A 26,354-nucleotide genomic window follows, 5' to 3' on the forward strand; every position below is an offset into this window, starting at 1 on the left:
GTAGGGAAGACAGGAGAACCACCGGATCTTCTTGGCCATCAGCCCAACCAAAAAACAGTGGGCTCCAGATTCAGTGAGACCCCACCTCAATGGAATAAGGCTGAGAGAAACAGACAACCAACAGCAATGCTAGCCTCGATAGGTGACTGTGCAGTATTCACATACACACATACACACACACAAGCACACACACACACACACACATACACACACATACACAAACACACACACAAGCACACATACACACACAAGCACATACACACACACAAGCACATACACTACACACACAAGCACACATACACACACAAGCACATACATACACATACACACACACAAGCACACATACACACACACATACATACACAAGCACATACACACACAAGCACACATACACACACATACACACACAAGCACATACACACACACATACACACAAGCACATACACACACACATACACAAGCACATACACACACATACACACACAAGCACATACACACACATACACACACACATACACATACAAGCACATACACACAAGCACACATTCACACATACACACACAAGCACACATACACACACATACACAAACAAACACATACACACATATATACACACAAGCACATATACACACACACACACACACAAGCACATACACATACACACACAAGCACACACACACATACACACACACAAACACATACACACACATACACAAACACACACCATACATACACAAGCACACATACATACACACACACACATACACATACACAAGCACACACACACAAGTACACATATACACACACATACACACACACACACAGCACACACATACACACACACACACACACACACACACACACACACACACACACACACACACACACAGGAGTGGGGGTTAGAAAGAAGCACAGATATCATTAGGAAGCCAGCCTAGACACCATTAACCTCAGCACCAAGTAAAATTACATGGGGTATTTAAAATTCTAAGTCTCAAAGTATGACCCTCTGAACTTCACATCAGAAACACCTACTCACGGTCTGGGTCTAACTGCAGACCTAGGGAAGTGCAATCTTGTGACCTGAGAATCTGCAGTTTTAACAAACTTCCTAGAAACCTTCCTGTTCAGTAGAAACTGAGAAATTCTACCGAAGAGATCTAAGCAAAAGGCTCCACTAAGAACCATTTGCCCACACCTGTGGCATTTTCAAGTTGGGATGGAAATTTGGCTGTGTTTTTTGTTTGTTTGTTTGTTCGAGACAGGGTTTCTCTGTGTAGCTTTGCACCTTTCCTGGATCTCACTTTGGAGACCAGGCTGGCCTTGAACTCACAGATCTTCCTGCCTCTGCGTCCGGAGTGCTGGGATTACAGGCGTGCGCCACCACCACCCGGCCTGGCTGTGTTTTTTAAACACCTACCCTTGAGCAGGGTATCCCATATCTCAGAAGAAAAATCCAGTGACATCTCACCATAGAGCACATGGCCTCCAAGAGGTCAGAGACTAGGCCCATTTCCAGAATAGGCAGCTACCACATGGAGGTTGGTGAGAAATTTTGCAAAGGAGAATCATGGTTCCCCGCTCTGGACTGAGGAGAGCATATTGGATTCATTAGGATGTGAAGGAGGCTGGTGAGGGGGAATCCAGCTAGTCCTAGAGCGTGCCCTATGCATCCAGGACTTACACCAGGACCTGAGACAAGGGAGGGGGAGCAGGAAACTCAAAGAAGGTAGAGAGTCCTGTAAGGAGGTTTAATGTCACCAGTGGATAGTGAGAAGGGGAGAGGAATCTGAGAATGGCCTAAGCAGGTGCGTGGATTAATGCATCTATGAGGTACAAGGACTAACCAGGTGGAAAGGCAAATCTTTGAGAGCCTCAGGAGGGCAACTTCGGAAGGTGCCTGAGGCATCGGGATCACACGTCTTCCAGAGGTGAGCTGCAAGAAGAGACATTGAGAAGGAAGAAAGGGCTTATTCCTGTAGCATCTCCAAGGTCTTCGGCTGCAGCAGTCATCTGCCCAGTGGGCCAGGGTCCGGTCGTGACCTCCGGATCTAGACCCCACTCTCCTGCCCCATTGCTGATTCGGGCTGCCAATCAACCTGCCAAGGAGGATGTGTGCAGTCTTCTCCGCCCTTGCCTTTTCCCATAGCGCCGTTTAGCTGCCTGTCCTCAAGAGGCCCGGCAGAGAGGCCCAGAGACGGGCACCAGGGCCGCTCCACAGGGCCCTCCCTAGTAAACTGTCCTCGAGCGGAGAGGGGAGAAGAGTAAGGAAGGAGAAACAGAGCCAGTCAGTGAATACGCTGGCACAGCCGAGTGCTGGCTGGCATCCCCACTGCAGGGTGGCAACCGGACCAGTGGCATTCAGGGCCTGGGAGGCAAGTGTTGGGGCTCTACCAAAGAAAGGGCGGGAGGAAGGAAAGAAGCACATGATGTCCTAACTGGGGGGGCAGTGAGGCTGCTGGGAGCTCAGCTGGGGCAGCATTACCTTCGTAGACTCTGGACAAGGTAGGCAAATGGACCCAAGGGGTAGGGGTTTCTACTGTGACCAACAGCCACTGCTGCTTCCCAGCTCTTCGTCTCCTTGGGCAAAATCAGCCATGTGCTCAGCACGGCATGCAGCTGGTCCACAGTCAGACCTGAAACCATAAACTCTCTGGCAACCCAAACCACACAGGGAAACCATCTCCATTACACATGACACTCCCCCCCATCCCCACCCCACCCCCAGCACCTCTGGCTAAGATCCCACCCGAACTAAGGTTACCCAATAGCTGAAGCCCTCTGCTGCCCATCCTTCGCCAAACCACTGACCCGCTGCGCGTGGACCTCAAGGGCAGCCAGAGCTCGAGGAAGGACATCGTGGCCATGCTCTTGCTCCAAGGTGCTCAGGACGTGCTGCAGCAGCAGTGGGAGGGAGGCAGGCCAGGGTTCGCAGTCGCTCAGACACCTGGGAGGAAAAGAAGGCCAGGCTTTGTCCATGGGGGAGGCAGAGCGGTGACTCTGGTCACCGAGAGGGGACGGAGTGGCCAGAAGTATGGCGGGGGTGGGGTGGGGGGAATGAAAAGGTAAAGAAAAACAGTTGAGGGGCTGGGGATGTAGCTCAGTGGTAGAGCACTTGCTTAGCAAGTGCAAGACCCTGGGTTCTGTCCTCAGCTCTGGAAAAAAAAAAAAAAGAAAAAAAGAAAGAAAAGAAAAAAAGAGAGAGAGAAAAACAGTTGAGAGAAAAGTAGGAGTCAGGCAAAGACAGGGAACGGGTGACCATTGACAGCAAAAGATGAGAGATGATGTTTAGTGTTGATTTTCAACTTGGCGGAGTCCAGAACCACCTGAAAGATGAGCCTCTAGACACAACTGCGGGGAGCAGCCTGGACTGCATTAATTGGGGTGGGAAGACCTACTCGCTGTGGGTGGCGTCCATCCCTGGATGAATTTTGGACTAGAAAAGAAGCTGAGGGGGGTGAGGGGTGGGGGGGATGGCTCAGCAGTAAAGAGCACTTGTTGCTCTGGCAGAGGACTTGGGGTTTAATTCCCAGACCCCCATGATGGTTCACAACCATCTGTAACTCCAGTTCCAGAGGATCCGATGCCCTCTTCTGACCTCTGCAGGCACCGAGCATACACAGAGTACACATGCAGGTCAGACACTCACACGTAAATAAAATGAATAAATCTAATGATTTTTTTTTTTTTTTTAAAGTAAGGAAGCTGAGCAGCAGCACGCATTCATCCTTCTCGGCTTCCTGACGCAAGCTCCTCTTGGCTTCCCCGCCATGATGGACTCTACCCATGAACTGTGAGCCAGAAGAAATCCTCACACGCTTAAGCCGCCTTTGCCAGTGTTTCATCACAGCAAAAGAAAATGAAAGTGACACCAGAAGTTCCAAAGAGCAACAAGGACTTTATCAGGAACCGGATAGGGCCTGTTTGTGTGATTGTTTTAGCCAAGAATCAGGCTTCAGTCTGGCCATGTCCTCAGACCTTGAGGTGGAAAGACCTACCTACCTACTGTGGGTGGCACCATTCCCTTGGCTGATATCCTGCACTGTGTTAAAAAGCAAAAAAACGTGCTGAGAACAAAGATTTACAGCTCTTTGCTTTTTGACTGCAGGTGCACTGTGACCAGCTGCCCCAAGCTCCTGCCACGATAACAACCCTGCGACAATGGACTACGAACTCGGACTGTAAGCCAAATAAACGCCTCCTTCCTAAACTGCCTGTGTCGGGGTATTTTATCGTAACATCAGAAAAGCAATTAAGACAGACAGGCATGAGGCATGCAGCCCAAGAAGGCTAACAGGAATGGGAAATGGGTTAGCACTTTGTGGATAAGGAACAACCAACCTGTTCATAGAGTGTGAAGAGCCTCAGGTAGTCAGTGACGAGGTGCAGGTACAGTGGCAGGCCTGAACCCTGCTTTACCAGCAGCAGCCGCATCTGGTAAGAGTTGGAGGATTCAGCACCGGGACTAGGGAAGCCTGTCTACCATAGCTTGCCTCTGCTACAGCACCAAGCGGCTCCTCCTCTGAGGGTTTAATTAAGGGATGGGCACATGACATCATCTCATAATACAACCCCTCTCCGGCTTCCCAGCCAGATCCTGTCAGGAATACTTTCACGGGTCAGCCTAGCTCATCTTAGCCATAATTCTACTCACCCTTCCCAGGGAGACTGTTCACCATGGAAAAGTCTAGGTAGTCTTATGAGAAATCAGAGTTATCTAACAATAACAATTTCCCCTGGCAGGGAGGTCTGGAGAAAGGGAGGCAGCTAGTGGCTTCAGCAGCTGTACCCTCATGGCTCCAGATTCACCCTACATCCCCACCAGCCCTGGTCTGGGTCCAACCTGGTTGTTGAAAGGTGACTCCTCCAGCCGTTTCCCATACAATGCTAACTCGTCTCTCACAAGCTGAGCCCTCGAAGACGGGATCAAAGGCCCCAAGGCCACCACGGAAGCACCCTGACTTTGCTGAAGGGTCTCTCCCAGGCCTGAGTCACTAGACACACTCAGCACCAGGTGTACTCGCTGTGACATTTGCACAAAGAAACCGAAAGGTTGTAGGGGCGCAGTGGGGGGGCGGATAGAACAGCATTAGCGAGGTCCCTCTCCCTACAACTCCACGGCACCCTCCTCTCCAACCTCTCTCCCTTCTCAGCCTGGCCTCGCACTTACCCGGGGAAGGGACTTGGGGATCCAGTCTGAAGTCAGCCGTCCATTCTGATCCACCAACTTATCCGCCCCGTCGATAATAAAGATCAAGGTCTGGCCAGGTTTCAGTGACTGAGCGGATTTGGGGAGCAGCCTCTGCTGCAGTTCCCACACCAGGCCTCTGGGTGTGAAGAGGTCGGGGTCAGAGGTGGAGAAGCAGGGTGGGCCACAGAGCTGGCTAGTCCTGGGGGTACCCACCTATACGTGCCGGGGAGGGCACTCGGCTCTTGCAATTTTCGATGCAGATAGGTACAGAGGCGTCTGAGAAGGTTGAGGGCAAGACACTGGTCGGGGCGGGCTGCTGAAAAGTGGAAGAAAACTAAGGGGGGGCACCTGGGGCTGGCTGACGGCCCCCAGCGCTGACACAAGGGATGCCTGCATGGGGTGGAACAAAACCATGTTTACATTTTAGTACGTGCATAACCTCCCCGCCCCACCTCCTCAGCTCCCAAGCCCTTCCTCCTGCCAGAGACTCATACCAGGAAGGCAGTCTTTCCCTGTCCTGCCTGCCCAGTCACTAGGCTCAGTCTCCCACGGGGCAGCATCAGCTGCTGCACTGTATCCTGAAGAAGGCGTGGCCGGGCAGGGCTCGGTGGGTTCTTCAGCTGCTGGAAGCTGGCCTGGATCAAATCATCATCCAAGATGGATGCGGGCTGCTCCAACTGGTCCCCAGGCTGAGGGTCACAGGGCACTGGTTATGTTTCCATGTTCCTCAGCACCTCCGGGCCTAAGACCCACCCCCCACCAACTTGCTTCCCACCCAGGATTACCAAGCTTGCTCCCCAGCTGTCAGCACTCCTGCTAACCTGCAGGTAAAGCTTCTGGATCATGCTCCACACATCCTGGAGAACCAACTGTCCAAACTCCTCCAAGCCCCCAGTATAGGGCCGGCCAGCTGCTACACCTCCCCATTCACAGGTGTACCTGTAGGTAAAGCAAACATAGGCAGTCAGAGCAGGCCTGGCTCCCCTCACCACACCTCACCCGGACAGGTGCCCCCACTTCCCGCAGCTCACCTGCGACAGGTAACTTCTTTCTGTTTGTGCAGGTATCTCTTCAGTTCTGAGACCCGATGCGCAGTCTCTTCTGACTCAGAAATAAAGTCAGGTTTCCAGGCATCCGGCACAGAGCTGACCACCAAAGACACCCCAGAGGTGAGGCCAGATGCAGAGACTAGCCTCTGGCTCCCTCAGACTTTGCACTGAGCTTGAGATCTGACCTGGGGTGGCAAAGACTTGCTCTCTGAGGCCTGTTTCTCTTTCAGCACTGGATGCTGGGGGCTGAGGACTGAACCTGTCTGGCTTTCCGTGGAGGAAAATCTGACCGGGTAGTAACAGAAGGTACCTGAGGAAAGCAGGGTCTCGGAGGTAGATGAGAGCCTGAGCAGAGGGCTGCAAGCGTTGGCTACGATTCAGGAACTGCATCACCTCCATTTCTGTCACAGAACGCCCTGAGGGGTACTGCTGGGCCTACACGGAGAAGGAAGACATGGGCAGGGTCAATCCCAAGTGTCAATCCATTCCTGGACACCTTCACATGCCCGAGATCACCCTTACCCCAGACACAGGCAGTAAAATGTAGTTACCAGCTAACAGTTACCAGAATGATTGACATGTACTGAGTATTTTAAAATACATTTTCCCCTCACTGTTGGAGACTGAATTCAGAACCTTACATATGGTAGGCAAGTACTCTACCACTAAGCTGTATTCCCAGACCGTGTGTGTGTGGGGGGGGGGGCAGGGTCTCACTATGTAGCTCTGGATGGACTGGAACTTGTTATGTAAACAAGGCTGGCCTCAAACTCATATAGATTCTTCTGCCTCTGACTCCCCGGTGCTGGAATTAAAGGTGTGAGCCACCATGTCCAGCTTCCCTGACCTTTTTCATTATATTCCGAGATAATGTCACTTCGTTGTCCAGGATGGCCTGGAACTCCTGACCCTCCTACCCAATCTCGGGTATCCATAACAACACCCAGCTAAATAAAATTCTTTCTAATACTGACCTTGAAATGTAGATGTTGTTTCTATCTAATATGTGTTGAAACTGAGGCTAATTTAGACCACTCTGTTTCCAAGAAGCCACACAACCTACAAATGTACAAAGGGAGGGCAATACCAGATCTGCCTGATGGCCAAAGCCAAGCAGACCCCCTGAGAACCCTCAACCCTCTGGGCCACGGTTTTGTAGAGTCTTCTGCCTGTGTTCCACGTCAAGCCTCAAGGACCTGGGGTGCATCCACTCCAGCGTTCCTGTCAAGCTGGCTTTTCCCTCTCCTGTTTCCCCACCAGCCCCTCCAACCTTGTCTGTCTTACCCAGTGGAAGTGAGGATGGTCAGGCAGGTCATAGCTGGGGGGAACATAGCCATAGCGGGAGCCCAGAATCCCAAGAAACAGCTGTGAGTTCTCCACCTCCCCAAGGCACACTTCCAGTTGTCTGTAGGCACGATTATGGGGACAGAAAGGAGTCACGGGGGGCAGTTCTAAGTAATCCAGGCAAAAATACAGAGGAGAGGGGTCCCTGACTCCTACTGGGGCCACGTGAAGATGGAATGGTCCTGTTGGTATCTAAGAGGCAAAGCCCCGCCCTGATCCTCATTCATTCTTGTAGTCCCAACCCTGACTGCACCACTCCATCCTCTCATCCCTGACCCAGCCCCTCTTCGCTGTGGCCCTGTACCTGTTCCTACGGGTCTCTTCCTCGGTGATACCCCAGCGCAGGTCAATAGCATGGAGACTGATGCGGTGGGGGAACACTCGAGCCTGCAGTGCTGGTAGAACGGACCTCATCAGCAAGTCTCGTTCCCCATGCATGTCCCGAAACGTGGACGAAATGAAAAGCCGGACGTTGCGCCACCTGGCGGGAAGGGGAGGGTTGGGCTCAGCCTAGGGGTCAGTTCTCAAGTCCACGGCCATAAGCATAATTTGGCCATAAGCATAATTCGGCCTTCTGCACTTGACATAAACCCTAGACAACAGACAGCAGATGGGTGCCTTCCAGGCCTCCAGAGAATAGATAGCCTAGCTGTGGGACCAACTGCAAAATCCTGAACTTTCAACCGTACTTGCCATTTCATTTACGTGCCTCTTCAGAAAATCATTATTACGAAGTTACTATTTGATCAATACGATACTTCCAGGCAAATTTTAACCTTAACTATACCTTTCAGAAATTAAGGGGTTGGGGATTTAGCTCAGTGGTAGAGCGCTTGCCTAGCAAGCGCAAGGCCCTGGGTTCGATCCTCAGCTCTGGCAAATAAATAAATAAATAGAAAGAAAGAAAGAAAAATAAACAACCGCCAGGCGGTGGTGGCGCACGCCTGTAATCCCAGCACTCGGGAGGCAGAGGCAGGTGGATCTCTGTGAGTTTGAGGCCCGCCTGGGCTACAGAGTGAGTTCCAAGAAAGGTGCAAAGCTACACAGAAAGGCCAATTAAACAACCAATCTAAGCTATCATTTGGCAAAGCCTGTGTGAAAAGCCAGAGCCTGTGCTCTGAACCTTTTGCCTAAGCCCTGGTCATATCGTCATGGAGTTTGCTGCATTCAAATGTTGTTTTTGTTTGTTTTGTATTCTAGTAAAGCAAGGAATAGGTTCACAATCTGACAGTTTCCAGGCAGGAGAACCACCTCAGCGGACAGAACAGCAGTCACAGCATTTCTCCAGGTTCTGATGGCAACCATCCCAATTCACTAAGACCCGGAACCTTAACTGACCCGTGCTGGGACATAAGACCCCAGGGGCCTGGGATGTCCTCCTCCAGCGGCCGGAGGGCCAGGCCCTGTGTCTTTCCTGGGAGTGGGGGAATCTTGAAGACTTTATCTAGTTGGCCCACATGATCCAGAAGACGAGAGGCTCCGTGCTCCGCGATGAACCTAACAAAAAGCAGAGTGAGAACGGAACATTAGCAATCAGAACCAGGAAGGTGTGCCAAGAGAAACAGGGAGCACAGGCCTGCCCAGTTCAGTGGCACCCCTTAGGAAGACAGACACAAAGCAGGCCTGGTAGCTCCTGTCCCCAGTTCTCAACTCCAGCCAGGAGGGTCACAGCTTGAGGTCACCCTGGGCCATATAATGAGACCCCCATCTCAAGACTAGCCAAACATACAAGACAACCGTAAGCTGGGAAAGCACACTTGAATTGAACAAGACTAGAGAACACCAACGATGAAGGAAGCCACTGGCCCCAGCCCCTCCCACTCACAGTGCACGGTGACATGCACACGATCCCTAGTAGAAAACGGGGCTGAGCCAAGGGTACAGGGTAAGACTCTCCCCGTCTTGGGTGATCGGCTCCCAATTGCTTGAGGCCCCCCAGTATGAGCTGAAGAGCGTGGGTGACATCCAAAGAGGAAACAAACACAAAGACTAGACAGCACTCGCAGCTCTTCCAGAGCACACGGGTTTGGTTCCCACCACCCATGTGTCCACATGGATGCGCCCATCTGTTTGTAACTCTAGTTCCAGGGAGTTTGACAACCTCTCCTGGCCTTGGCCACGGGCACATACATAGTACATATACACACATGCAGGACAAACACTCATACACATAAGATAAAAATAATGCCATTTCTTATATCTCTTTTCCTTTCCTTTTCTTTCTTATTTTAATTTTTTTGAGGGGAGGACCAGGTCTCAGTATGCAGCCTTGACTATCCTGGAACTTACTGTGAAGACCAAGCTAATCTCAAACTCAAGAGATTTGCCTGTTACTGCTTCTCAAATGATGGGAATAGAGATGTGTACCGCCACACTCAGCTTTCCTTTCCTTTCTAAAAAAAAGTTTTTTTTTAAGTTTCAATTATATGTTCATGTACATGTCTCTGTGTGGCTACCTGAACAAGACCAGAACAAATACAATACCGATAGACCCACTAACACAGAAGAGACAAATCTCAGCCCCAAACAAAAAACTTCAGGCAACTAAGGAATTCTGAGAGTAGCAGAAATCACGTTCCCCAGGGATGAGTCCTTTAACGTTGTTATCCAATACCGAGTGGTCATACCCCGAAATCAGATACATACAAGTAACACATGCAAACTGAGCAGGCTGTATTCATATATCTGTGTGTGTGTGTGTGTGTGTGTATAACAATATGAAAGAAAAGGAGATTACAAATTGGAGAGGAAGCAAGAGGAGCGGGACATGGGAAGGGTTGGAGAAAGGAAAGAGAAGGGGGAAATGAAGCAATTATAATTTAATTTCAAAAACTAAAAATATATAAGGAAATAAATAAAGTAATAATGACAAAAATTCAAATATGAAATAAATTGCAATAAAATAGAAGATTGGAAAGATCTCATTTTTTAAATTTTTTTAAAGATTTATTTTTATGCATATACAGTGTTCTGCCTGCATGTATGACTGCACGCCAGGAGAGGGCACCAGATCTCATTACAGATGGTTGTGAGCCACCATGTGGTTGCTGGGAATTGAACTCAGGACCTCTGGAAGAGCAGTTAGTGCTCTTAACCTCTGAAGTATCTCTCCAGCCGCCCAAATCTCATTATTCTAAGAAAAAGGAATTAACTATGTGTCTGTGTGTATGTCTGTGGGTATATGAGCATAAATGCGGTGTCTGTAGAGGCCAGAGGCATCAAATCTCCTGGAGTTGCAGACAGTTGTTGGATCCCTCTGGAGCTGGAGTTACAGGCAGCTGTGAGCCACCTGGCACGGGTCCTGGGAACCAAATCTGTGTCCTCTGCAAGAGCAGTATATACCCTTAAGCAGTGATCCGAACCTCCAGCCCACTTTTCCTCTTTCTCATTGAGTATTGCACAAACTTGGACGTATCTAAGACAGAGCTGAAGCATTATCTCTAGCCAGGAGGTAGAGGCTGTGGAGGGTGACCAAGCATTAAGACAGTAAAGGTACCAGGCAGCGCACGCCTTTAATTCCAGCACTCGGGAGGCAGAGGCAGGTGGATCTCTGTGAGTTCAAGGCCAGCCTGGCCTACAAATAGAGTTCCAGGACAGTTAGGGCTGTTATGCAGAGAAACCCTGTCTCCAAAAAAAAAAAAAAAAAGGCTGGAGTCCCTGTCACACTGTGTTGCCGATAAGCCTAGACATCTAGGACAGAAAATAAACCATCTTATTTATTTTAAAAAGTAAATACATGCTAACAGGCATGGAGAACCTCTTAAGGCCATTCTGACAGAGCTTCCATCCCCTCAAATGCCCACTCTATACTCACTTCAGTATTCCATCAGTACAGCCGGAGAGTGTCACATCATAGGGATTCAAATTGGGTGATCTGGCAAAAGAAGAAGCAGTCACTAAACACCAAAATCAATGCCTGGAGCCAGGTGTGGCGGATTCCACCTGCCATCCCAGCACCTGCCCTATGAAGACAAGAAGATGGCAAGTTCAAAGCCAGGCTATAGACCTAGAGTCTGTTTCCCAATACCTTAAGCTATACACTTTGTCTCTACATAATAGGTTTGTGATCTATAGCCATATCACCCTGAGTGCACCCAATCTCGTCTTAATAGAATTCTGTGACCAGAGTAGAGCTCAGTGGTAGGATGCTTGCCTAGAAGGAGCAAAGCTCTGGGTCTAGTTTTCAATAGCACAAAGGGGGTAAAAAAGACTTCAAAGAAGGTCCAAAAACTTAAGTTCAGTAGAATTAATAAAGTAAAAAAGCAAGAGACAGGAAGTTTCAAGCAAGTGAGACTTTGGTAGGAGATGACAGGAAATAGGGATCACTGCCTCAGACCCTGGACAAGCCTGACCAGCATCCTTACATGTAGTGTGTTTTCTGTAGGAAGACACCAACAAAGAGGCACTTGGGATTCACATGCTGCCAGATCATCTGTTTGGGCTACATTCAGCAACTCGTATCCATCTGTTGGCCAAACAGGATGACCCTGTCAACCTGTAGGATGAAAGGAGGAGGCTAAGACCAGGGAACAGGGCTTGAATAGACATGGATGAGCTCAGAGCATCAAGGCATCTAAAGACTGGAAGGGTTACGAATTCTGAAGCCAAAAGGACACTGCAGCTCCTAAGAATGCTTAGGAGAGATACCACAACACCCCCAACTTAGGGTAGCCATCAAAGAAGCAAGGGCAGCAGGGATGGGAAGAAAATAAAAAATGTGTGTGTGTGTTGCGGGGGGGGGGGGGGGAGGGGAGCACAGTGTTGTGAAGCTTATTCCAAGCCCACGAAAGAAGATCGCTCACTTTGTGAGTCAGTTTTTGTTTTTTGGGTGGTTTTATTTTTTGTTTTGTTTTGTTGAGCAAGGTCTTTCTATGTAGTCTTGGAGCTCACTATGTAGACCTGGCTGGTCTTGAACTCACAGAGATCCTCCTATCTCTGCTGGGATTAAAGGTGCCACCACACCTGGCTGTGAGTCAGTTCTTAAGCTTGGCTATTTTATATTTATTGCTGTGGGCCTTGAGCATGCTAAGCTAAGTACATTCTCTAAATGCCCATAGTCAACATGGCCATTTTAAACATGCAGTTCTATAAATAAAGGGCTTATGTGCTGTGGAATAATCCTTCTGTACACTGTGAACATATATTACTCTCATTGGTTAATAAAGAGCTGACTGGCTGGCAGCCAGGCAGGAAGTACAGGTGGCACAGCCAAACCTAGAAGGCTGGGAGGAAGAAGGGTGGAGTCAGTGGAGTCACCAGGAGATATAGAGGGGGCAAGACATGCTGGCGGACAGGTAAAGCCATGAGCCAGGTGGCCATACATAGATTAATAAAAATGGGTTAATTTGGGTTGGGGATTTAGCTCAGTGGTAGAGCACTTGCCTAGCAAGCACAAGGCCCTGGGTTCGATCCTCAGCTAAAAAAAAAGGGGGTTAATTTAAGTTGTAAGAGCTAGTTAATAATAAGCCTGAGCTATCGGCCAATCATTTATAATTTATGTTAAGTTTCTGAGTGGTTATTTGGGAGCAGCTGTTGTCACAGGAAAACTCTGCCTTCACTTATGGGTATAGTTCAAGGTGAAGCACTTGCTCTGACCTCAACTCTCAACACTACAATATGTCTATTCTAGTTAAGACAATGGTAATACTTTGTCAAAATGCACTACCTTCTAATTATCGTATTACACCCTTCCATTGCCTCAGTGCTGTGGAAATACAATGCAATGACAAGCTGCTGAGTTATTTCTGCCCAGCTCTATATTTAGTGACATCATGTAGGCAGCTTGAGGGCTGTCAAACAATTTACACTATGGAAACTACCCAACGTTATTAAAAACACTCTTATTTCTTCATTTATCATTAAAGATTTACCAGCACAACGACCCTGTCTGGGGGACTACACTGAGCAGTGAGCTGGTAAGAACACTGCAAAGTATGAAGAGTCCCGCTGAAGGGTCAAGAAATGAGAAGCAGCTAGACACATATGCCACATCTGGGACCCCAGCACTTGGGAGGTGGAGGCAGGAGGATAAGGTGTGGAAGGCCAGCCTCTACTACAGGAGACAACACACAGGAATGACAGGTTGTGGAGGAAATGCCAGCAGGGAGCGTTTCATAGGAACTGAGTAGGACTCACAGGGGTCCTTTGGACTGCCAGGGACAGCAGGTATTTCTCAAAAGTATTCAGGGGCCAGTCATCCTTTTCTTCCAACCCCTGATGGAAAGAAACTTGGGTTAGAAGGTTGTGCCTGAGGTACATACAGATGCTCTGCCCTGGATGCAGTTTGAAGGTATCCCCTACAGGCTCATGTGTTGAAATCTGATCCTACTGTGAGATAGAAGAGTGCACCACGGACCACGGTATTGATAAGTGAGATGTCCTTAGCTATTAGGAACACACTCTCCGAAAGTCTGAGGTTCTGCAAAAATAAGCTGAAATCACTCTCTAGCTTGTTTCAGGGTGTAACCCTTTTCTTCCACGTGTATTTACCACACCCCACCTGCCGTGAGACCCTCACCAGAGTCAGCCAATGCCAGTGCCATGCCCTCGAGCCTCAAGAACTGTGATCAAGATAAACATCTTCCCTTATAAAGTTAGCTTGCCTCCAGCATTTCATTATGGCAATGAAAGGGCAATATAACTAATAAAAAAGCAGTGTCGATTTATTTGAGAAATCTTCAAAGTTATGTATGTCTGTGCTTCTTTTTTATTTACTTTCTTTTCTTTTTTTTTTTCCTGAGACAAGGTCTCTCTATGTAGTACTGACTAGTCTAGAACTCACTATGTAGGTCAGGCTGGCATTGAACTGAGAGAGATCTGCCTGCCTCTGCTTCTCAAGTGCTGGAATTAAAGGCGTGTGCCACCATGCCCAGCATATATGCTTCTAAAAAAAAAAAAAAAAGAAAGAAAGAAAGAAAAAAAAAACCCAGCTATGTATCCCAGGCTGACCTCAAACGTGCATTTCTCCAGCCTCTGCTTCCTGAGTGCTGGGTTTGCAGGTGTGCACTACCTGAGACGCTCCCAGCTCCTGTCATTTCTGTATTTTGGGGTAGTGGAGGTACACTTCTGACCTGGACTTGGGCCTGGAGTTTGACGGCAGTCTTGAGGACACCTTCATCTGTCCCAAGTACGGGTATCTTCACAGTCCCTCCTCCACACAACAAAACGGTCACCTGCTCTGCCCGAGCAACCATCATTCCGATCAACAGCAGCACATAGTTCAGGGGAGGCTGACAGAAAAAAGCTCCGTCGTGAGTCAAACTTTAGAACCCACCCTCGCCTACCCAGCAATGGGAGAAGGGCTGTGGGTCTCTCTGGAGGGGTCACCGTCAGCAGCCATCTGGAAAAACGGACTTGGGGGAGCAGGAAGCAGTCAGAATCCCTGCCCCAGTCAATACTGCGACACAGCAAAGCGGGTTCGAGAGACACTTGTGACAGACATTTAGAGATCATTCTTAGCTAGCCAAACTTGAAACGGGAGTATTACGATGCATAAGCAAGGCGGACTAAAATTATCCTAGGGAAACAACAACTCTTTTGGAAGCAAATCCACACCACTTCTTTCACCTTGTGTGGCTCTCAGAGAACCAGAGAGAAACGAAATCCTCTCGAGACCCTACCTACACCCTGCCAGCCCCTTGGAAGAGGTTTTTCTATTCCTTTACCCCTTGTGAGTGACTCTTCGGACAGAGCCTGTTGGCGTTTGCATCTGTGAGGTAGGCCAAGAGGGTCCGGCCTGGCATGGGGGGCAGGTTGTGCTTCGCAGAGAGGTTGACAGCCTTTTCCAGGGCCTGGCGATACCTCTCCAGTAACTCAGCATCACAGTTCCACTGTCTGCAGCAAGAAAAGACACAGACATGGCGGGGCGGGCCGGGGGAGGGCCTCAGAAGCTCTGCAACTCTGAAGCAGCTGGAAAGACAAAAATGTGCCACTCCCATCCTCTCTCCCCCTCCTCCAGCTCTGCCTCCCCTGCCCCTCCACCCTCCCCAGCTGGGCTGCCATAGAGGCTTTCCTTTTCTCCACAGGGACTCAGAGCCAGTGCCCAAAGAAACTGCCTGCCATGCTCATCTGCACTTGCTTCAAGAGGCAGGGCTTGACTGCTACAAGTCTGTTGAGGAGATGTTCATTTTTCAATACCATTCTGTTATTGTGTGTGGAAGAGTGTTTTTGCCTACATGTACATCTGTGCACCACCCATGTGCAAAGCCTGCAGAGGCCAGAAGATGGTGTTGGATCCCCTGAGAATGGAGTTAAAGACAGCTGTGAGCTACCACCCGGCGGGTGGGATTAGAACCCAGATTGTCGGAAAAGCATCCAGTGTTTTCTTTAAAATTTTTATTTATAGTTTTGATTTCGTTGTTGTTGTTTTCCTTTTATTAAAAATAGATTATTTTTTCCCATAATATGTCCTGATTATGGTTTCCCCTCCCTCCACTCTTTCCATGTCCTCTCCACCTCCTGTCCCATCCAGATCCACTCCCGTTTTGTCTATTAAAGGACAGGCTTCTAAGAGATAATAATAATACATAATAAAATAAAATATAAGAGAAAGCAAAAACTATCACATCAAAGTTGGACAAGACAAACCAACAGAAGGAATAGAGCCTAAGAAAAGGTGCAAGAATCAGAGACCCACTCATCCGCATACTCCGGAACCCCACAAAAACACTAAACTTGAAGCCATAATATACACACAGAGGATCTGGTGCAGAACCGTGCAGGCCCTGTGCACGCTGCCTCAGCCTCTGCAGAAGACCTTGTTTTCTTGGTGTCCTCCATCCTCTCTGGCTCTTACACTCTTTCTGCTTCCTTTTCTGCGGGGTTCCCTGAGCTCTGAGGGGGTAGGATTTGCATCCATTGTTCTTAACCATTTCACCATCCATCGCTCTAGCCATAGGGGCTTTATTTTTGAGATAAGGTCTCACATAGACCAGGCTGCCTTCACACTGCTGATCCTCAGGCCTCCACCTCCCAATGGATATAGCAGATGAGGGGAATCACTTTTTAGATTTCCAGCTAATAAATACAACAGAATGACAGAAAACTCATTCTCCAATTGCCAATAATACAATCTGGCTAAGGCAAAAATCATCAATGAATACCATCAATTAAACTAAGGAGTTTAGGCTGAGCATGCTGGCACACAACTGTAATGTCAGTACTGAGGAGTCTGCGGCAGGAGGATCTCACATTTGAGAACAGCTGGATTCAAGGCCAGCCTAGGCTACAGCAAGAGACTCTGTCTCCGGCTAGAGAGATGGCTCAGTGATAAAGAGTGTCTACTGCTCTTGCAGAGGACCCAAGTTCAAGCCCCTGACTCCCCACAGCCCACATCAGGTGGTTCACACCCAATTATAACTCAGCATGCAGCAAGAGATGCCACACACACATTCACAGACACCACCGGAACCAATTAAAATAATCTCAAGCAACAAAGTAGAAGCTAGAGAAGTCTGGGTTTCATAATTTTCACAGAACAAAGTTAAATATAAGTGCTAAAGACTGGGTTTTGGTGTAAAAGTGACGAGAACCAAATAGGTGTGCGGCATTAAGTGATTGACAAGCACATCTCTAGAGGGTAACGGATGCTGGTTCCCAGATGGCTCCTTCACCCTCTCCCTGAGCTCCTTTGTCCTGCCTTCCTCCCAGCTGGCGAGCACATACCTGGCCTTGTGCAGCCTTAGCTTCTCCCGTTTCAGCTGCTCGTATATCACAGGTATAGTCATGGCCACCCGGAGCTGCCGACGTGTCAGGGTACACAGGTGCCTCCGGTTGGCAGGCCTCTTGATACTTTTTGAGTTTCTGATCATTATCTGCCTCATCAATGTTGTATTGGAAGGGAAGGGCAATGCTGTGTGGTAACAGGAGAATATCCAAATCAGGCAATGTCTATTACCTTCATATTCTAAACCCCTATCCTTAGGGCTGGCTGGCAGTGGTCTGGACAGTGGCTCCACCACACCCTAAGTCTGCAAAGCAAGAGGCTGGAAACATCTGAGCTTTGTCTCATTTATACTCGAGAGGCAAACAGGAAGCTGAAGAGAAAGAATTACCGTTTTTTCTGAGTTGAGCCTCAAGTTTATCGATAGAATCATGAGCATTAAGGAATCTGAAGGGAAACTGCCGACTGTGAATCACAGATTTCTGAAAAACAAGGAAGAATTGTGAGCGGAGGACCAGGACAGAAGAGGGTCATGGGGCCTAGAGGACCAGGGAAATGAAGCATTAACTCCACCAGGCCTGGAGGACGGTAAAGAGAGAACAATAGATTTCAAGAAGAAACAGAGGCGGAAAGGAAAGAAAGGTATGAAAAGAGGTTAAAAAGAGGATTAACAGGAGCCCCATTTCTTTCTATTTTTTTAATTAAAAAAATGTTTTATGTGTATGGGTGTTTTGCCTAATGGTATGTATATGCAGCACATGTATATATGCCCAGTACCTACAGAGGCATGGAGAGGGCACCAGAACCCCTCAAAATGGAGTTACAGATGGTTGTGAGCAGCCATGTTGGTGCTGGGAATCAAATTCAGGTCCTCTGGAAGAGCAGCTGGTGTTCGCACCCTCTTCCAGCTACCTAGCCAGCCCCAGAGCCCCACTTTTTTATACAACACTGCTCCTGAAGTGAGTTAATTTATAGATGAGGATCTTTCTGTATGTTTTTGAGTTTACAAAGTAAACGGGAAAGTTACTACTCTCTATTGTAATTTCTGAAAGACTGACCCCCAAGACTTGTCCTTCCCAGGATATCCGTGTTTCCCCACCTCTTACATCTCACACAGAAACCAGCCGTTAGCCATGACCGTTCTCAGCCATGCGGAAAAGCTGGCCACCAGGGATGCAGCATCTCTTGACCAGCATCCAGTTGCTAAGCCACACACATACGCCCCACTAATCACACCCACCTCATGCTGGAGTCTCTGAAGAACAAGTTCATGGTGGCGGGCACTGATCCCAGTCCGCAGCAGGTTACACAGGTTCCGGAGCATGGCCATGAAGGGGAGTTTTCCATTGTCTTCAGACATGGGGGACAGGACAAAGTGAGTGAGTAACAGGCACAAAGTTGCAGCCCACAGCAGGAAAGGCAGAGCCTCACAGAAGCTCAAATGGGAGATTGCAATATGTTCTACTCAAAATGTTCTAGAGACCCAAGAATACAACACAAGGATCGGCCCGAACTGGAGAGTAAAATTTATATAACCCTACTTATGGGATAGGTGTTTCAATAACAACTTACGTCATTATCTGTTGTGATTCGAACGGTAGAATGCATTCCTCTTTTTCCATCCACTTGATGGAAGTGAGAACTAACTTCTGCAAGCTGACCTTTCACACAGTGCCCCCAAGCAAATAGATAGTGTAATTTCTTTTTCTTTTTCTTTCTTTTCTTTTTTTTCAAAACCAAGTCTCCTTGTGTAGTCCTGGCTGTTCTGGAACTCTCGCTATGGCCCAGGCTGGCCTCAAACTCAGAGATTCACCTGCCTCGGCCTCCTGAGTTCTGGGATTGAAGGTGTGCGCCATTTCTTTTCTTTTAAAAATTATTTTTATTCATGTACATGTATAGGGAGTGTATACCAATTGCTCGCACACAGAGGCCAGAAGAGGATATAGTATCCCTCGGAGCTGGAGTTACAGGTGGCTGTAAGCCACCTGATGTGGGTCTTCGAACTGAACTCAGGTCCTCTACAGAGGAAATCGCGTACACACAGGTTACTTTATACAGACAGAGCAGGTTGTGTTTCTATATTTAGGAATATAACAAAGAAATAAGGGCCGTGAATTTGAGAGACAGCAACGGCTCAGTACATGGAAAAAGTTGGAGCAAGGAAAGGGGAAAGGGGAAACCCTGTAATTATATTTTAATTTCAAAAATTTCAAAAAATGAAAAAAAAAAGAAAACAGCTGTTTGGTTATGGACCTAAGTCAGTGGGATTATAGGTATGAGCATCATATCCAGCTCAACCAATGTTCTGTCTTTGGTGACCGTTCTAGGTGACTACACATAGAGACAAAATCTCAGCTCTGGGGAGCCTGAAGAATAAAGATTTCCAGCTTGAGATGAGCCTCGATTATACAGGTAGACATTCTCAAAAAGGGAGGGGAGGGGAGAAGAAGAGAGAGAAAATAAGTGCCTTTAGGGCTAGGTGCATGCCTCCAATCTCAGCGGGGACACACACACACACACACACACACACACACAGAGACTATGACCGCCTTGACAATATAAAGAAACTCTATCGCAAAATAAAAAAGTAGAGCTGGAGAGATGGCTTAGCCGTTAGCACTGGTTGCTCTTCCAGAGGACCTGGGTTCGATTCCCAGTACCCACAATGGCTCACTACCATCTGTAACTCCAGTCCAAGGAGATCCAATGTCTTCTGGCATTTTCAGGCACCAAGCACAAATGTGGTTCACAGACATACATGCAAGCAAAATATCCACTGTGATGGTGATGGTTTGAATAAGTACAGCCCCCACAGACTCAAATCTTTAAATGCTGTTTGAAAGGATTGTAAGGATCAGGAGGTGTGGCCTTGAAGTTTTCAAAAGCCCACGCCAGGTCCTATTTCTTTCTTTCTTTCTCTCTCTCTCTCTCTCTCTCTCCCCCCCCTCCTTTCCTCCTCCTCCTCCCTCCCTCCCTCTCTCTGCCTGAAGATCAGAATATACCTCTCAACTACTGCTCCAGCTATGCATGCCGCCATGCTCCTCCATGATAATGGACTAAACCTCTAAAACTTTAAGCAAGTCCCCAATTAAACACTTCCTTTTATAAGAGTTGCCTTGGCCATGATGTCTCTTCACAGCAGTAGAGCACTGACTAAGACCTCTATCTATACATATAAAATATAAATAAAATAAAAATTTGAAGCCGGGTGGTGGTGGCGGCAGCGCACACCTGTAATCCTAGAGCTCAGGAGGCAGAGGCAGGTGGATCTCTGAGTTCGAGGCCAGCCTGGTCTACAAAGTGAGTTCCAGGAAAGGCGCAAAGCTACACAGAGAAACCCTGTCTCGAAAAAAAAAAACCAAAATATAAATAAATAAAAATAAAAATTTGAAAAAAGAAATTAACCATAGAGGATTTAGTCTATGGATATTAGTCTCAAACAAGGTAAATGTCACAATTTAAATTTTCAGGGTTAGTGATTCTCAGCCAAAAGGAGGAAGTAAAGTCATGCATATAGACTCAGCCCAACGCCAAATCCTTCTTGGTTATTTGTTTGTGCTGTTTACTTGAGACAGGGTCTCCAGGCTGATCGCAAATTAGCCAACCTCCTGCCTTGGCTTCCCAAGCACTATAAGTGTGCATCACCACACCTAACCACATCCAAGTCCCTTCATCATTATATCTTAACTTGTGAATTGGTGACAAGGCTGTCAGATGGGGGTGGGCATTTAATTCCCAGGTAATTCTGATACACACATCACTAGAGACACCCACAGAGAGAATAATAATAATTCAGGCTGCCCTGGGTATAGTATATAATTGCCAGCAAAGGACATTTGGGCTTTTCAAGTTCCAAAATTACATGTCTACAAAATTTCCATTAAGGTCTAAAGTTACATACATTTCAACAAAGAGAAATTTCCAAAGACAAGAGAGGAAGCAAAGGGAAATGTGTATAAAACAGAGAATGGAGCCTTTCTTTTTCTTCTTAAAATCATTCATTTATTTTATGTGTATGGGTGTTCTGCCTGCATGTATGTCTGTGAACCACAGGCATGCCTGGTCCTGTGGAGGCCAGAAGAGAGTATGAGATCCTTTAGGACTGAAATTACAGATGGTTGTGAGCCACCATGTGGGTGCTGGGAATCAAACTCAGCCCCTCTTGAAGAGGAACACATGTTCTTAACCACTAAGCCATCTTCCAGGCCCTCAAAATGGGCTGAAGAGAGTGAGTCAGCAGTCAATAGTAAGGGCAGCTCTTGCAGAGGAACTAAGTTTGACTCCTAACATCTACAGGGGGGCCTATGACTCAACTCTAGGGTATCTGATGCCAGATTCTAGTCTCTGAGGGCACCTGCACTCACATGCACATTACACACAATAAAATAAACCCTTAAAAAAAAAGAAAGCATGACAGAGCCTTTCAAAGTAAAAAATATTCAACAAAGGGAGAAAGAAAAGAGGTAATTTAAAATTTCCAGGTCCTTCCTGCATGAATTTTTAGAGAAGTTCTAACATCTCATGATCTAATCCTAACTCATTTGGAGTAAATTACAGATATGTTGAAACAGGTACAAACAGGGAAGAGGTACCACTTTTTTTTTTTTTTTGGAGGTACCACTTTTTTGCCCTATGTTTCTGAAGACTTAATGATCAGCCTAAGACATCAACACTACTTAAAGCAAGTTCCACTGTCCACAGAGTGAACAAACCTCAAAATTCCCATCATTTTTCGTTATGTAAATTAAATTGCAAAACAACTGCACCGTTTTGCAGAAATCTTCAACACATGAACGGAGAAGACCGGAAAGGAATATGGTGGTCAAGGCCACCTACCTATGAGTTCCTCCCAGACAGAAGCTTTGTTCCCCCGCGAGCTCAGCTCCCGCTCCCAGGTCTCTGGCCTTTGGAGCTTCATCCGCTGCCCGGCTCTGCTAGAATCCCACGGCCCCGGGAGGCGACTCCGAGAAAAGAGCTCTAGGGTGGCTGGGTACCTAGGAGAGGGAAGAAAGCACCTATCATTTCAAACCAAGGTAGAAATGAGCCAAAGTTCGGCTCACACTGTGGTCTGCCGAAACTCTCACTGCGGGCGCTGAGAACTGCCAGGTAGAGCCGAGGGTGAACCGGGATGATCACGGCAAGGGAATGTGTCTGAAATCCAGGGTCTCACCTGTAGCCCAGCAGGGCCCGGACGTGCTGGGCAGGCTCATGGATGTGCAGTTGCGCTACCAACTTCTTCAGAGTGAACCTTGGCGGACTTCTTTTCTCTGGCACCGCATTGTAAGCTGCTTCAAACTGTGGAAACAGCCCCGAGCACCCCAGGGTTTGTTTCATCCATGATCATGGGGTATCAGAAATAAAACCATAAATAAGCCTGCCATACCATATCAGGAAGTAAAGCATAAAGCGATCATATACCATGGAGGCAATTTCATTCTCTAAAGCCGATTTGGACCAAGGATAGCAACAGCAAGGGAAAACCTGCAGCCCAAGGACACAGCTGCCGCTACACACGGCAGCAACAACACTCCTACAGCCCCAGCAACAGGAAGGCCAAGGCAAAAGAACTACACAACAGGTCCCAAGCATGCAAGGCAGCACGCGCAGCACGGACTACGGGCTGGAAACAGAAACGGAAATAGAAGTTAGTAGCTCTTTGGGTTCCAAAAGATAGCAAAGCGGGGAAAAAAGACAACAGCTTCTGGGAGCCCCTGTGTTTCATTTATGTAAGATCGAACCATCAGGGGTGACTATGGGGTGATTAGCTTATTAAAAAAAACAAAAAAAAAACAAAAAAAACAAACAGAGAATATTTCCTTATTCTCTCAGACAAGGAAAAAGAAGGCAACTCTTAATTGTATCATGAGCCTAAAATAGGGGCAGCATCCGTTTGTTTTGAAAATGCCCTATGAGGGGCTGGAGGGATGGCTCAGTGGTTAAGAACACCGGCTGCTCTTCCAGAGGACCCGGGTTCAGTTCCCAGCATCCACATGAGGGATCTTAGAGGCCCTCTTCTTCTGGCCTCTAAGAGCACTAGGCATATATGTGGTACCCAGACACATGTACATGCAGACAAAACACAGGTACCCATAAACAAATAAATAGTTTTTTAAAAAAACTTTATATGGAGTGTAGAGACACTTTTATAACATTTTAAAATTCATTTATCCAACTGGGTATGTCATCTGTCAACAAGGCATAACACCAAGAACAAGAGATTTTAAAAAGACCCTTCTCTTTATCCTCCAAACCAAACCATATAATCACAACTGAGAATGTCCAGGTAAAGACAAGTGTCTACCACACTGGCTACTGGAAGTTTTAAAAATTACTTTCTAAATATAAAAATAAAAAATTAATAATCTTAAAATGAATTTTAGAAATTTTTAAATTAATTTCTAAATCAGAAGGCATTGTGCACGCATACAGACAACCCCCAAGCAAGTGACTCACCATAATCTGTTCGTTTTTAAGGGGCCAAAGGCTCTTGGGAAAGCATCTCCCTCGCTCTGAAAATGGTGGTTCTGTTTTCTACGGTGACAGGAGAAATGTTTTCAAACAGGGAAACAGAAGTTGCCCCTGGAGATTCCCATTCCAGTAGCCCTGAAAGACTATCTCTGCCAATCAGGAGGCGAGTTCACAGAGGGTGACCCTGTTCTCTCTCGCCCCGAGCTCCACGCGGGTCATCTGGACCTCTCTGGCTCCTTTGCTTTCTGATGTACGAACATATCAGATACTTTTGTGTTGGCTCCCCAAAGCTCACCATGTTCCTCTATCCCTCCCTTCCCAGAGAAAAGGCGCTGTGAACGCAGGCCCAGGGCTGAGGCAAAGACTGACTTGGGGGCGGGGTGGCTGGCGAGGACATTTCTTGGCTCGGTGTTTCCGTGGATTGTACTTAGCTAGCTGGTACTCATCAAACTGGGCAAATTTGTCAGTCATGGCAGCACGGAGGCAGGCAGGCAGGGGCACCAACTTCTTCTCATCTCCTTCTGCCAGGCTCTGTGGAGGAAAGAAGAGATCAGCAGAAGAGAGACCCGACCTCCCACCCCTAACACACACACACACACACACACACACACACACACACACACCAGAACCCTAGAGTTACACACAAACGAGAAGAGGGAACAATTTCCTACATTTCCGTGAACAAGGCCAGTCAGCCATCTTCTCTGAGCTCACTGTCATCATTATAAAGGATCTCCAGAATAAGGTCAACTTTTTTTTTTCTCAAACTTCCGTCCAGCCCTTCCTTGTCTCACTATTTTATTAGTCCACTCGGTTCTTACAGAGAAAACACATTCCCTCTGGGCACTTGGATGGAAGAAGACTCAGGAAAAGACTACCCTGTCTGAAAATCTCCTCGGCAAACAAAGGAAACAGTAAACAAACAAACAAACAAACAAACAAACAAACAAAAACCGGAAGGTCACAGTGCAGGGTACTAGATACCATACCTGATAGAACTCGGCTACTTGGATCCAGTCTGAAGGCAGGTGAACAATGGCAGAGTAATACCGTCGCACGTGGGGACGGCAGGCAGGCAAGAAGGCAGCTATAGCCAAAACTGCATTGGCTAATTCCCGGATGTTAAGTTGCTGCCTCGCATACAGAGATGCCTAGGGTGGAGGGTGAAAAGATTGGCATGCTGGTCACTTATCTATAGCTCCATGCCCTAAACTAGCTCGCTCATTGAATCTGTCAGTATAAAACCAAAGCTTTCTTGAGCACCCCACAACACCCACAAAATATAAAGCACAAGCATCATCTTAGTCTACTGACCATCTTCCAAGTCAACCAGGCCTTGTTTGGAAGATCCTAAATGCCAGCATCTATCAAAAACTTACCAATTGCAACACAGATGTGTTGTAAAGAAGTTAAGAGAAAAATAACAAGCTGATAACTAGTTAAGATCTTTTTGAAGGCAATTTCTGAAATCTTTTTGGTGACTTTCAGCCTCAGAATTATGATAAATTATGTTAAGAAAGATATTCACCATAAATAAAGTACTGTAACTTAAAAAAAAAAAAAAAAGCTTACCCAGGGTTCAAATTGCTGATTAAACCTGTTGTCTTCCAAAGCCCCATAGAAAACATTCCCCCCTTAGCTCAGACTGGCCCATGGGCATGTCTCCGGGAAGACTGTCTTAATTTCTAATTGGTGAAGGAGGGCCCACCCACTGTGGGTGGCACTGTCCCTAGGCAAGTCATCCTGGACTGTATAAGAAAACTAGTTAAAGAGTTGGAATTGGTATAAATACTTCTGAATTATGGTTGCCCAGCATCCAAAATTTTAAATCTTGGTGCAAAAATACACAATAAAAATGCTTGTATGTGTACACTGAAATGGCACGTGTGTTCATAACAACATGATTTGTGATGACCTAGAAGTACAATCAATTCACTACTAACGTGTACCATAGATAAGCTGTGGTATACAGTCTACCTTACAACAACAGCAAGCTTCTGCTGTAAACAACACTGTGAATCAATGTTACAACGTTGGCAAAGCACTACCCTCCTTCCCCAGAAAAGCCCACAGGATAATTCTCTCTAGATGTGAAACTGAGAATCAGGGTTTGAAGGGAGTATACTAATTGGCCCCATCCCCTACCCCCAAGCAAGGAGGATTCCACTCAGGGCTGCTTTTTCCTTACTGGGCCACTTCTCTAAGGGCAGTGGCTGTTTTTACTGAAGGAGGAAGTGACAGGGACTGGGTCTGCAGTAGGTTCTGGGAGAGACTGTGGTGATGTTCTGTGTCAGGAGCTAACTAGCCAGATAAAACAACTGTGTTCATGTTGTGACAGTCCTTTGAGCTCTATGTATACATATACATGTGCATATTCTTGTTACATTAAATAAAAGTAAAAATTAAAAAAAAAAAAAAGAAAAGAAAGAAAACTAAGCATCAGCATGTCTGTGTAAGCTAGCAAACAGTCTTCTTCCATGGTTCCTACCTCAAGTTCCTGCACTAGCCTTCCTCAATGATGGATTGTGACCTGGAAGTATAAGCAAAAAACAAAAACAAAAACAAAAAAATCCCCTGTCCCTCCCTATGTTGCTTTTGGTTCGAGTGACTTACCACAGCAACAGAATGAACCTAGAACATG

General features: G+C 47.2%; 1 protein-coding gene across 1 annotated transcript in view; it reads right to left on the reverse strand.

Annotated features, from left to right (window-relative positions):
* Nucleotides 1-26,354, reverse strand: part of Tep1 (telomerase associated protein 1) — a 65,994-nt gene that overhangs the window by 33,935 nt on the left and 5,705 nt on the right. The window contains 20 exon segments of the mRNA XM_036199024.1: nucleotides 5,686-5,880; nucleotides 6,013-6,130; nucleotides 6,223-6,336; nucleotides 6,551-6,675; nucleotides 7,525-7,645; nucleotides 7,889-8,065; nucleotides 8,923-9,081; nucleotides 11,399-11,458; nucleotides 11,949-12,079; nucleotides 13,720-13,797; nucleotides 14,655-14,813; nucleotides 15,249-15,417; nucleotides 17,248-17,434; nucleotides 17,637-17,727; nucleotides 18,486-18,595; nucleotides 22,082-22,239; nucleotides 22,416-22,540; nucleotides 23,699-23,776; nucleotides 24,083-24,244; nucleotides 24,703-24,864. Of these exon segments, the coding sequence (XP_036054917.1) occupies nucleotides 5,686-5,880; nucleotides 6,013-6,130; nucleotides 6,223-6,336; nucleotides 6,551-6,675; nucleotides 7,525-7,645; nucleotides 7,889-8,065; nucleotides 8,923-9,081; nucleotides 11,399-11,458; nucleotides 11,949-12,079; nucleotides 13,720-13,797; nucleotides 14,655-14,813; nucleotides 15,249-15,417; nucleotides 17,248-17,434; nucleotides 17,637-17,727; nucleotides 18,486-18,595; nucleotides 22,082-22,239; nucleotides 22,416-22,540; nucleotides 23,699-23,776; nucleotides 24,083-24,244; nucleotides 24,703-24,864 (2,679 nt within the window).

The sequence above is a fragment of the Onychomys torridus genome, chromosome 9 (genome assembly GCF_903995425.1).
Source record: "Onychomys torridus chromosome 9, mOncTor1.1, whole genome shotgun sequence".
NCBI classification, from domain to species: Eukaryota; Metazoa; Chordata; class Mammalia; order Rodentia; family Cricetidae; genus Onychomys; species Onychomys torridus.